Source organism: Gossypium hirsutum, chromosome D01, assembly GCF_007990345.1.
Source record: "Gossypium hirsutum isolate 1008001.06 chromosome D01, Gossypium_hirsutum_v2.1, whole genome shotgun sequence".
NCBI lineage: Eukaryota > Viridiplantae > Streptophyta > Magnoliopsida > Malvales > Malvaceae > Gossypium > Gossypium hirsutum.
Genome location: NC_053437.1, coordinates 7,549,598 through 7,563,039, shown reverse-complemented (window position 1 = coordinate 7,563,039; position 13,442 = coordinate 7,549,598). Strand labels below are relative to the sequence as shown.

The following is a 13,442-nucleotide window of genomic DNA, read 5'->3' as shown; positions in this document are numbered from 1 at the left end:
GTACTCTTAATAAATTAAAAGAAACGTGATGGTAGTTATTGAAAGGTGTATTTACAACCGACTTTCTTTTAAATAAGTCATATTTAATTTTGATTAGATTTAAAGCTAAAAAAATCAGATTTCAAAACGAAAATAAATTTCTTTTTTTATCTTTGTTTTTTCGATTTACAAGACTCGAATTTAAAAATTAAATTAAAAGGCACCAATCATATTATCATTTGCCCCAATAGATATTGGTCATTAGTAAGATAGTATGTGAAAATTGATTTTAATCAAAATTGATAATGCGTATATTCATATGATGTTCATATTTTTTTATATTTTAATCATATTTAACATATTTTAAATTTTGATACAATAGTGAGTCATATCTTATAAATTTTAAAATATGTATATGTTATTATTTTATGTGTCATGTTTTAATTATATTGTTTTAGAGAGTTTGGAAGGTGACAGTAGCTTCTGGGCCTCAAATCGGTGTTGGGTTTCTCTCTCTCTCTCAAAATGAAAAAAAGAACAGTTCCTCTCATAGCTCATTTAATCGGGCCACTTTGATTCTTTTATTGTTTTTTTTTTGGTTAAAATGTGTAATAAGTCCTTGTACTCTTCATCTGTTTGGAATTTAGTTTTTTTACTTTTATTTCTAAGAATTTAGTGTCTTTACTTTTTAGATTTTAAAATTCTGTTCCAACTATTAGCATTGTTAAAATTTTTTTTTTTTAAATTCACGTTTATTACAACATCATTTTTTAGTTATATAGTTACCAAGTGAGTTTTTTTTCAAAATATCACACCAAAAAAATTAATAAAAAAATTAACAAGGTTAATAATTAGACTTGAATTTTTGAATTTAAAAATAGAGAGAATGACTAAATTCCAAATTTGTGAAAAATCTAAGAACTTATGACATATTTGTTACGCTTCACCAAACTCGAACCTTAACTAACAACAGAAATTCATCACTTGTAAATGGGTCAACCTTATTATCTAATACAAGTTTAATCCCCATAACATGCTGATGATGAGTGTATTGAAAAGTAGTGAAAAGAAAACAAAGGATTAAATCTCAAGCTAGGAGTGTGTTTTATAGAGCGAAGAAGGTAGCAGATGCAGGGTACATAGTTTATTTTGGTATGAGTTAGTCAAAGTGTACATTTAAGTTGCACAGATTCACTTATCACATGCATGGACAGATATATAAAGGCATTTAATGAAGCCTCTTATTACCAGCATGTTCCCAAATTCAAACTTAGTATATATGACTGCATTATTTATTAATTTGGTATCTAAAATTTTAAATCATGATATATTTTATTCTAATTGTTAACAACATTTAATTTCTATTTTAAAATAAATTTAAAATCAGAGAAAAATAAGTTGGGAAATATTCAAAAACAATAGAAAAAAAATTCAGAAAACAAAAATAAAAATTTTCCAGAAATTTTTAAATATATATAAAATAAAATAAAATAAAAAGTAAAAATTCAAAAAACTTAAATAATTGGAAAAATATATAGAAAATTTCCAGAAATTTAAAAAATATATACTTTTCTTTTAAATATGTATAATTTTCCTTTTTTTTTAAATATACTAGTTCCTATGTCACGTGTATTGCATGTAATTTTACATGTTTATTTTTCGTTTCTACTCCATTTTGTGTGAGCAACATGTTCTTTTATTATTGGTAATTATTTTTTTCTTTCGTTTTGGGGGATGTGTCTTTCTTTATCTTTTAAGATGGGGTGTGGGTGTGATGCGTTATTTTGTATTAATCGTGAGATCTTCTAGGTGACATTCATGAGATGGTTGATCCTCTGGCAAACTAAGTTTTGTGGTGTTTGGCTGTTCGTTGGGGGTAAGTTGCTTTAACGTTGTGTTGGGGACTTCAATTGGCATAGTTTGGCCATTTTGGTTGTCAATTTCGCGATTAGATTTGGTTAAGGAACGTGTTAATTGATTCGTGTTTTTTGTCAATTAGGTTTTGGATTACTCGATTCTTGGAATTACACCAGAATCCGACAAGGTGTGTAACGAGAAACTCGAAAAATAACGAACGACGAAAGCAAAAAATTGCATTGTCAACGCCACACGGCGCGTGTGCCAGGCTATGTGCTGGACCGTGTGGACCACACAGGCGTGTGGGCCCAAAATTCTGAATTTTTCCCTATGGCCGTAAACATTTTCTGGATCGATCGTAGACGTTTCGTAGAGTCGATATGTTATTAATTAAGCTATAAAACACGAATTCTGACAATTTGTTAGCATAAAATTTGATATAAATACGCATGTTTGAAATTATATAAGATAGGTAAAATCTAAAAAATGCTATGTATAATTTGAATAATGTTATATAAGTTCTATACCTGTCATTATAAGCACGTAGATCGTTAACATATCTGATATCTGTTAGTTCTGCATTTGCACTGGGCTGGGATTTGTTATATGGAGGAAGTGTGGGCAGTTTAATAACCTATCGTATTTGGTTGCTCGACCACATATATTTCTGTAAACGGAGATAAATCGCCTAATAAACTGGCAGCTCAGCTGCAAATATTCTGAGAAGTGTGATACCGACACTAAGCGATGTGTAGGGTTGGACGAGTATGTAGTACCCTATATGGTGTGTTGGGATGGTTGGAGATAGTGTATAGCGGATGGGGGTAGGATTGTATATCTGCATCTGTTATATTCTAATAAGCTCTGTTTCTGATATTTATATATGTCTGATTGATTTTTAGTACAATATGTTACACACTGAGTTTTGAAAATTCACTCTCTGCTTGACTGTCACTTTCAGGTAATCCTCAAACTTAGGCAGGTCAGTGCGGCGGGAGCTCGGTTATAATACTCTGGTTCATCTGACTTATTTTAATTTGGGTTTTACATGTTTTGTAAATTTTAGACTGTTTGGACATTTGGGGTTATTTTGGTTTTGGATATTATTTCCGTTTTTCTACATGAAATTGGTTAAACGTTTTTTATAGCGACAATGTTTTCCTGCAAAACAAAGGATTTTCAAACAGCAACTGTGTTTTCAAAAATGGTACGTTTTTAAAAATTTCCGCTGCAAACCTATATATTTTGGAAAGTGTAAACTAACAACGTTTTCAATAATTCAGTTAAGTAATATATGCTTTCAAATAAATCTGATTTTTGAGTACTAAGAGCTTACAACATATTTTCAAAATAATCGAATCCTGGGTTTTCGAAAGAAAATGCAATAACATCTTCAGATCTGGCTGTAACGTCTAGACCGAGTATGGGCTGTTAGAGACCTTGAAAATTTGAAACTTTAAATTTTGACATCATGACGTCACGACAATTTAAACTTGAACGCATTTATTACAATTTGGTCCATCAATTTCCTAATATCCAAAACACTCGTATATCACGTTTCACCCAGTCGAACTTAAATCCAACTTAGTAAATATAGTACAGAGACCTCTTACAATCATTATTAATTATCAAACCTCAAAGTTTATACCCCTTACAATTTAGTCTTTAATGATACAATAATTAACAATATAACTTAAGTATGAGTCAACCTCAATTTAACACTCTTACTATAATTATAACATATTTTAAAATTAACTTTAACAATCAAATTTCCCTAAGCATTCAACAATGGTGCTTTACTATAAACTTAACAATTAGAAAGAATTAATTATTGCGCTAACTTAATCAAGCTAGATTAATCAAGATTTCAAAAAAATTAACAAAAGAAAATACATTTTTACCTTAAAAATTAAGGATCGAAATGCCGGAAAAAGACCAAAATTATTTTGTTTCTTCCTTAGGAGAAAAGAAGGTGATGGCTCTTTATTCTCTTTCCCACTTTCATACGTATATATACGTAGATTAGAAATATAATTAAGTCTAATTAATTTCATTTAGCTAATTAACACAAACCATTACTTAATATAATTCATAATAACGATAATGGATGAATTTAATCATGTCATCCCACTAACTCAACACTAACTTGGTCTAATTATTATTTAGTCCTTAATTTAATTTCTAACTAGGTCCTTTTCTTTTTATCTTTTCGTTTCTCTTTTTTATTAACAATTTAATAATGATCACACTTTTGTAATTTAGTCCCTATAGTATTTTTAGTAATCGACTTAATTCAATCACACTCATTAATTCGACCCCTCAATTCCGTACTCAACACGTAAATATTATATGTTAATTATCTACTAATTTAACTCAATTAATTTGATCTGAAACCAAATTTTACGACAATGTTGAAATCGGGTCGTTACAATTATGTCAATTTGAAAAGCTTATGTCGTTAACTAGTTGGTGACCAAAAATGACAACATTGAATAGTTGAGTGACTATTTTGTAATTATTTTTATACTTGAGTGACCAAAAAAGAAATTTATCAAGAGTTGTGTGACTACTAGTGTAGTTTACCCTTATTTTTATAAGGCATTTTTTTCAATATTATTTGAAAATTTCCTTTTTTTCAAGTTTTTTTTTAATTTACCCCCAAATAAAGATTGTGCAACGTGGCACACTGGGAGCGCACCATGTCATCTTTTTTTACGAAAATTGATCTTGGAGTAACATGATACATGGTTGGAAACTTTAGGTAATAAATTAATATAAGAATTATTTAGGTACCAAAGTGATAATTAAGTGCAACTTTGGGGTTGATGCATTAACCTTTAAAAATATATGTATTTTGAGTTTGATTTTTGTGAAATATATGTTAAGCTCAAGTAAAAGATGATAAGTTTTTTTTATGCAAATACTTATTTTTACCCATCATTCTTTCTCAATCTTTAAATTAGAGGAAAAACATATTTAAACGTGTTTGAACTCACGTCCTCTTTGTTGTTGTAATAGTAATGGTACCAACTGAGCTCATTATATAGTCTCTTTACAAATGGTAAGATTAAAAGCTCATTTAGTGGTAAGTTTATATTTTTAGCTGGCTAATAAAATTACATTTTAATCTTTTGGGATAATCTAATTTTTGGCTCTTGAATTTGGCAATTAGATTCACTTTAGTATATGTACTTTTTTTATTTACTTTGGCACTTTTATTAAACTAGTTCAATTGTCGATTTTTATCTCGGTTTGCAATCTTTTATCAATTTCAAGCAGTTTTCGACTCAATCGGTTCAACTCTTTTGTTTGGACCATTATATCAATTAGTTCGCAGTCCGCCCGATCTAAACCTAGGTCAGTAACATTGATCTCATCATCAAATCTTGTTAAAATCTAAATTCATTTTTGGATAGAAATCTAAAATAGCTTTGTATTTTAAGTTAATTAATTTTTATTTTCCACAAAATTAGGAAAGAAACCAAGTTGTATCAAGCAATTGAGATGTTATAATCTTTTAAGTTAATTTTAGGATAAGAATCCAAACTAGTTTTGTATTTTATTTGGAAGGAAAACATTGTTTTATCAAGTAATTGAGATGTTAACTAATGCAATTATGATATCATAAATGGCTTTTGTTGTTTACTGCCTGCAAAGGTAAATAGATTTACATAGTAGATTATGCCTACATTATGATATTATTGAAAAAAGGCATTTTAAGTAAAACTTTATTTTTTAAATTTATTTAGTAATAATTATAACTTAAATAAGAAATGACAAAAACACCATTATAAGAATATTAGTTATCATTTTAAAGAAAGGATATGTTATTTCTTTTCCCAACTGAATTAATATTTGTTTAACTCGTAATACTAATTTAATAATTTTTTTATAATAAATATAAATTATATGTACTTGTGTCACATTTATATCATGATTATGTCTAAAGTATAATATAAAATTTGATACATTCATAGGTTTAATTATTATAATTATATGGTAACCAAAATTATTAGATATGGAAGATATACTTTACTTGCTTGGTAATGTTGCTGGTGGTTGCAATTTCATCTCAAAGTCCCAATGAAAATAAATTGAAAAGGAGGAAAATGGGTCCAAAGGCAAACAAAGTTACTATTTAGATAGGTACTTAGTCATCATCATGGCCAAAATGTCCTAATAAATCCAGCTAATGAAAGATAAATTGTTGCTTCATGATAAGCTTCCCCATGAACCCACCAATTTTCTTTTATTTAATTTCCGTAGTTAACTTACATGTTATAATTACAATGAAAAATCAATAATAATAACAACAACTTGACATCAACTCAATTTTTTTATAATTTTAAAAATCATAAATTCTATGATTTAATCACATGCTAATGATTAATTTGGATCCTAAGAATTAAAATAACAAAAACCCAAAGTTTTAAATGTAATTATTAATTCATAACATTGATAATGATGCGATTACCAACTTGTTAGGTGCCATTTTAATATTAGTGTAAAGAATGGTCCACAAATAATGGAACTTCAATAAAATAATTGCCTCATCCTCTTTCAAAATTTTCACCATTACTAAATACAAGTTTGTCGATGATTGTGGCTTTATAGAATAAGATAAAAATAAATAAATTCTAACTTTAAAACTAAAAATAATATTTTAAAAGTGAACCTAATCGAAATATCTTTGTTCATCAATTTAAGTTAGGTATAAATGAAAGTTACATTTAGATGTGGAATGTTGGTTCGAAAAATGTAAGGTTTAGACAAAAAATAATGTCCGTTTTGAAAACAAATTAGGCTTTGGGTAAGGTTTTTTAGACCCGGGCTCGGCCCGAATTTGTAAAAAGAAAAAAAAATTTTGTTTACTCACTGTTTTACAGTCATTTCACTATTATGTTTCTACTATTTTATTGTTATTATCTAAATATTGTATAATTTTTATTTTATTGTTAATTTTGCTACTATTTTAGAGGCATTTGCTTGTTAAGTTACATTATGTTTTTATTTCAATTTGTTGGGAAATATTTATTTTAATGTTTTTAGTTTTTTGATGTATTATATTTTAAAAAAAATTAATACGAGTGGGCCGAATCCAAATTTTAGCATTTTTAGCCGAGTCAATTCCGGACCTAAAATTTTTCAAGGCTCGACCCGAACTCGACTCGGCTTATGGACAGGTCTACAGCGGCTGCATGGGTTTTATTCAAAATTTCAATTATATATATTTGTATTTCATTGATTTATTTTCAATCTAAATATGATTTAATAATCTTTAATTGTTACTTAACATTATTATATTCTTTTGGTTAAACACAATATTATAATTCTAATTCACTTCACTATCTAAATTTTAATTAATATTTTTTAAATATCTGATTATTTAGTTGTTAGCAGTGGGAAGCCAAGGCCTATCTAAAAATGGTAAATTTTCCAATTAGGATCTTTAAAATTTAAGAAATTTTAAATTAGTATAACAGTAAAATTGTACATTAACTCCAAAAATTTATATTTCATCTCTAACCCTCTAAATAATTCTCTGACTTTACCCTTAGTTGTTACTCAAACTGTAATACTCTATGTAAACACTTGCAATATGTTGGGCTCATCAAAATAGCCTATTATAGTCAAACTATAAATTTTTATTTACTGCAACTATATAATGTAATAAAAATTAATACATATGATTATAAGTTAAATTTTGTTAATAATCTCTTGCAGTATTGCCTAAGATGTTATCTAAATTGTCTCGTATGAAATGGTGATTAAAATTATTATCAAACACTTATTAAATACAGATTCAAACTGTGTTATTCTATTCCCACCGTAATGACTGTACCCATAATTTAAAAGAAAAAACAGAAAGAGGAGAGGTAACTTTGATAATGTATTGGGTTGGAATATTTGGTTGGCTGCCATTTTAATTCATTTATTCTTTGCCTATTCTCTCACTCTTTCTGTCTACTCACTAAAGTGAAACTCAAAACAATTTAACATTAAATTGAATAAATTAAAGTTTCCAATGCAGATTTAGAATGGAAATGTTATAGAGAATAAGAAAGACCTCTCAACTAACCAAGTTTTAGAAAATAGAAGGTGAAATAATAATTAAAATAATTTTGCCATGAAGAAGAGAAATTGATGGATACAACTGTCGGTAACTGGGACCAATCTTGAATTAAAAAAAAAAATTTTATTGTCTCCTACTTCTCTCCTTGTGATCCTCAGTACTTTCCCATGTGCTAAAGCTTCAGTTTCAGAACTGGCATTTCTTTTTCTTTTTTTTCCATAATGTGTATAATTCTTCCAAGCTAAACAAAAATAGTACAAAAGACCCTGCACGAAGAAACAGCACAAGATCCAATGAAAACTTCCCTTCCCTACATTATCTGAACCCCCCCCCCCCCCAATTGAGTTTATAAAACTTTTCCCATGTTTTCATTTTTTTCAGTCTGTCAGCAGAACATGTTCCTGTAACAACATAGCAAGGAACTGAAACTTCCAACAATGGATGAACTCAACGTGCGAAGAATTAGTGTTTGCTTCTCTGTCTTGTCTCTCAGGAACTTCTGGTTGTATATTTGTAAGGCTTAAAAAATGGACTTCAGGACACGTCTAGATTATGCTTTGTTCCAACTTACACCTACTAGAACCAGGTAAAGATTTTGCATGCCTTGTAAAAATGTCGTCTTTTTCTTCTCTTTTGATTATTTGGGCATTCATCTGAGAATGGCTTTGGGGTTTGAATGGAAGATGTGATCTGGTGATTTTTGCTGGAAAAGAGAATGAGAAATTGGCATCAGGGTTGCTAGAACCCTTCATTTCACACCTCAAAGCTGCTAAAGATCAAATTTCTAAAGGAGGCTACTCTGTAACTCTTCGCCCTCTAGCCTCATCTCCTCCCTGGTTCACCAAAGGCACTCTCCTAAGGTAAAAGCTCTTTCCAGGACATTGGATTACTTTCCTCTAGGAAGAAACAAGATCTTGTTTTTTAAGTCTTTTGTGTCATTACACCTTGTTAATGATTTCTAATGCATTTTAACAGGTTTGTGAGGTTTGTTAGTACACCAGAAGTTCTTGAGAGATTTGTGACAGTGGAGAGGGAAATCGAACAGATCGAGAATTCAATTCAATCGTACGAAGCAAACGCTGCCGGGACGACAGTTGCAGATGGTATGTTTGGTCCCCAAATTTTATGTTCAAAGAGTGTTTAATTCCTGTTTGTCTGAGAATTGTATGTTTTGTTTCAGGGAATTTCCAAAAGCCATATACTTCATCTAAGGTATGCTTTTCAGCATTCTCTACCATATATTGTTTTTGTTTTGATTCATTTGATAGCTTACATCTTAATCCCAGAATTTTATTATGATGGTGCATGTAGTCTAAAGGTGAATTCGATGGAACCGAAGATGATGTTCCAGAAGAAACTTCCAAGTAAATTACTTGTTCCTGCAGTTAATCACATTAGCTTGATTTCTTTTCAAAATGCATTCGTTGCTCATCGCGAGGTCGATATGCAGGGTTCGTCTTCAACGTGTTCTGGAGACAAGGAAGAAAGTACTTTGTAAAGAGCAAGCAATGGCTTATGCACGTGCTTTGGTTGCCGGTTACGAACCTGATAATATCGATGATCTCATCTCTTTTTCTGACACTTTCGGTGCTTCTCGTTTAAGGTATAAATCGCCATTGTCATGACCTAAATTATTTTCATCGGGATATGGTTGCCGATTGCTTGCTTTTTCTTTGTTCTGTCAGGGAAGCTTGCATAAATTTCATGGACTTATGCAAGAGAAAGAATGAAGATAGGCTTTGGATGGCTGAATTAGCAGCAATGCAAGCATGTCCTAGACCAGACTTGTCTTACCTTGGAACATCTGGGATCGTACTTGCAGGGGAAGAAAATGATTCAAGTCAAAATCTTACCATAAATGTCTCCGCCATGAAGCAAACCGGTTCTGCCGCCTCAGATGCTGGAAGTGGAGATATTAACCCTGGTAAGGATGGATACCATATTTTTCTTCTGCTTCAAATGATGATCTTATAACAATGATCTATGATTCCCTATAACTGCTTCAATTTGTTAAATTCTGAACAATAACTTGATGTTTCGAAATCTGTTAACATGTTCCACAGATGGTAGCTTGGCATCCATGGATGGGAAATCTCAAGTACAAATGCCATGGCCACCCCATTTTCCTCCGTACATGCAAAGTTTTCCAGGTTCTGGATTTCAACAAATGCCTCCATATCAAGGGTACATTTTCCCTGGTATGCACGGTGCTCCCCCATATTATCCAGGAAATATGCATTGGCCTCCGAATGTAGAGGATTCAAGCCTTGCTTTTGGTTGGGAACCGGATGATCGTAGAAGTCATAAATCATCTTCTAGGAGAAAGAAAAAATCTTCACAAAGTAAGGGAGATGAATCCACTGAGTCTAATGATTCTAGCTCTGAGAGTGAACCAGAAGAGGAAGTACATAAGAAAAAGCACGAAAAGAAGTCATCACCATCAAGAAAGGTTGTCATCCGTAATATTAATTACATTTCTTCGAAGAGGAATGGGGATAAGGGCAGTGATTCCGAAGATAATTCTGATGAGGATGAGTTCATTGATGGAGATTCTCTCAAACAGCAAGTAGAGGAGGCTGTTGGATCACTAGGGAAACGGCACAAGTCTACCTCACACCATCATAAGAAACACAATGGAAGCAAGCATCGAAACAGTGTGTCCTACGATGAAGATGAACTGGTAACTAAAAATCCGGAGGGAGAAAAACGAAGCAATCCCTGGGATACTTTCCAAAACCTTCTCTTGCAAGACAAGGATTTGGATTCTTCTGAAGTAGATAAACAGCCTGCAAGATTGCAAGACAAATATTTTGCAAGCACGGGGACCGAGGGAGTAACAAAGCCAAAGACAATCTCAAGTGATCCCTTTTTGGACTCACAGATCGGTAAGGATCATGAAGGTGAAACTCGAGGCAGAAACTTCGGGACTAATGAATTTAGTGGCTCAGTTGTTAAGAGAAGAGATGGCACAAATGAGGAGTTGCTTATGTTGCAAGGCACTCATTCTGGGATCAGTTCCCGAGCTAAAATATCCGATTATGCTGCAGAATCCACTATGGCTAGAACTCGCAGAGAAGGCGAATGGTTTATCAACAAAGAAGTGGATAAATCTTCGAATCAGGATGAGATGATGGGTCTCAAAATGTTTGATGGGGAAAATGCTTCTTCATTAGCTCGTGAAAGCAAGAAAGATGTTTTTGTTGATGACTCTTTCATGATTCAAGGTCCATCAGTGGGAGAATATCAATCTGATCAGTTAAGGATCGGTATAGGCATGGTTCCTGAACTCGAAGCTACTCAACAAGAACATAGCAATTCGGAAAATGTATCGAAGGCTGCTCCAGTTTCGTATGAACCAGATGACCTTTACATGGTGATTGGGCGTGGTTCAGCAGAAGAGACTGCCATGACATCTTGGACTCCAGAGATTGACTACGAAATGAACGCGTTATCTGCTGAAGCCACCAGCAGGCATGCTGATGTTGAAATAACCGGTGCCAATGAAAAGGGGCCTGATGCTAAAAAACTTGGGAAATCTGAGGGGAAACTTCCGAATAAAGAAGTTCGTTCTAGAGTTTCAAATGGACCTCTTGCCAAGAGCAAGTCTGATGTAGTATCAAAGAGCAGGAAACCACCAGCAGGAAGCAAAACCATGATACGGAGAACTAAGTCCGATCAGGTATTTACCAACACTTTTGGCCTTTAAGTTCGAGCCCGTTTTCAATAGAATGAGATAAAAGTAGACTGAAATGTTCTAATGTAGCTAAGAGTATCTATGCATTTCTTTATTAAGCTTTCATTCATTCTTGGAAACCATGCAAACTAGCATAGCCATATCATGCTGTTTCAAACAGCATTCAACCAAAACTAGTACCATTTCTTCGATGCCTTGGCACATACAAAATTTTCAATTGTCTTGTTGATTAACATGTGGTATTGTGCTTCACGATCTGTTTCTGATTGATTATCCTCGCCCTTCTAATTTGTTGTAGGAAGAGAACAGAAAGAAAATGGAGGAGTTACGGATCCAGCGCCAGAAGAGGATAGCTGAGAGGAGTGCTGCCGGTGGTCTTAATCCGGTTACTTCCCGGAGGAGCTCCGCCGAAAGTAAAACTTCAGCAGCTTCAACGAAGAGCCAACCATCAACTCAAGACACTAAGAAATCGCCGAAGCCAGTCCTTAGAAGTTCCACCATAGAACGCCTTGCAACCGCACGGAATACTTCAAAGGTCTCTTCGGCTGAATTGAAATCGAGCCAGCCGAAAAAGCCAACATTGAAGGAAATCAGTTCTTCAACAACTCAGAAGGCTGCTCCTGCTAAGGATAAGAAATCAAGCACAAACAAAGCCAAAGCTTCAGATATAAAAAGTGGTACAAATAAAGAACTTCCAAGTGGCGATAATGCACAAGGAAAAAGGGAGTCCAATGAGGTCACAGTAGCATTGCCAATGGAACCAGCACCATCCAAAGCAACTCAACCTACTGACATTGTTGATGATTTCAAGGACATTCAAGAATTGCAGACTACCCCAATCGAAAAGACCGAAGGAAATGCAACTTTGAAACCAAACCCGTCGGGGGAAGACCAAAGCTCAAATGCCAAAATGGTTACCGTAAATAAGCCAATGCAATTAGATCATGTACAAGGTGATGAAGAATTTATAATGCCAACTAAAGTTGTTTCTGAAGATAACATAGCACCAGAAGGATTTGGTAAAGATATTCCTGAGACAACGGTCCATCCTGTGCCGCCAGTGCCTAGCAAGACGGTAAGATTTTCGACTGTAAATATCGAAGAGATGGGTGCAACGAATGAGAAATATCAGTCGCCTAGGATTCCTGAAATAGAGATCTCAACTCCACCTCCAAATAATGGAATGGACAAGGAACCAATGCATAGCAGGAAGAAATGGAACAACGAGGAGAGCCCTCCTAAAGCAGCCAAAGGGTTTAGAAAGCTTCTTTTCTTTGGAAGAAAAAGCAAAAACTATGCTACTGCTTAGTGTATGCTTGTCTTTCCATATTGCTTATGTTTCGGGTTTTCAGTTTTTTCGGGTGGAACGTACCAATAAGGCCTTTGATGTTGCTGCCATTCAAGGATTCATGAACTTATAAAGAAAAATGGGGAAAATAAGAGAGAGATTCATAATGTAATTTATCTTTGTTTGATATATCATGTTGGAAGGGTTAAAACACATTCTTTTTTGTTTGATTGTATACCTTTGTATTTTGAATCATTTGTAATTTGAATTCTTTGGTGTTCTTTTTTTTCCATATGAAAAAGCCTGCAATGTTTTTTACTCGATCGAGACCTTCCACTCCTCAAAACCACCATACATAGCTCTCAACTCTGAAGGGATTCATGTGAATCTTCACCAACCTCCTACCTATGCTTCCAACATTAAACAAATGAAATAAAAAAACAAAAACCCTTTTCCTTGCTTTCTTGAGAACACTTATTTAATTATGTTGGCAATACGTAGTGTTCATCAAACAAAAGTTGTGTGATTTTGTTGTCGGTTGAGTAGTAAAA

The 13,442-nt window shown here is 32.8% G+C and overlaps 1 protein-coding gene across 1 annotated transcript; it reads left to right on the top strand.

Annotated features, from left to right (window-relative positions):
* The first annotated feature begins 7,917 nt into the window (after positions 1 to 7,917).
* Positions 7,918 to 13,183, top strand: LOC107917717 (COP1-interacting protein 7). Its single transcript, XM_016847001.2, has 9 exons — positions 7,918 to 8,495; positions 8,593 to 8,769; positions 8,885 to 9,012; positions 9,090 to 9,121; positions 9,221 to 9,273; positions 9,360 to 9,512; positions 9,595 to 9,833; positions 9,973 to 11,588; positions 11,902 to 13,183. Exons 1-9 carry the CDS (start codon positions 8,437 to 8,439, stop codon positions 12,910 to 12,912), a joined length of 3,468 nt encoding a protein of 1,155 aa, XP_016702490.2. The 5' UTR covers positions 7,918 to 8,436; the 3' UTR covers positions 12,913 to 13,183.
* The last annotated feature ends 259 nt before the right edge of the window (positions 13,184 to 13,442 follow it).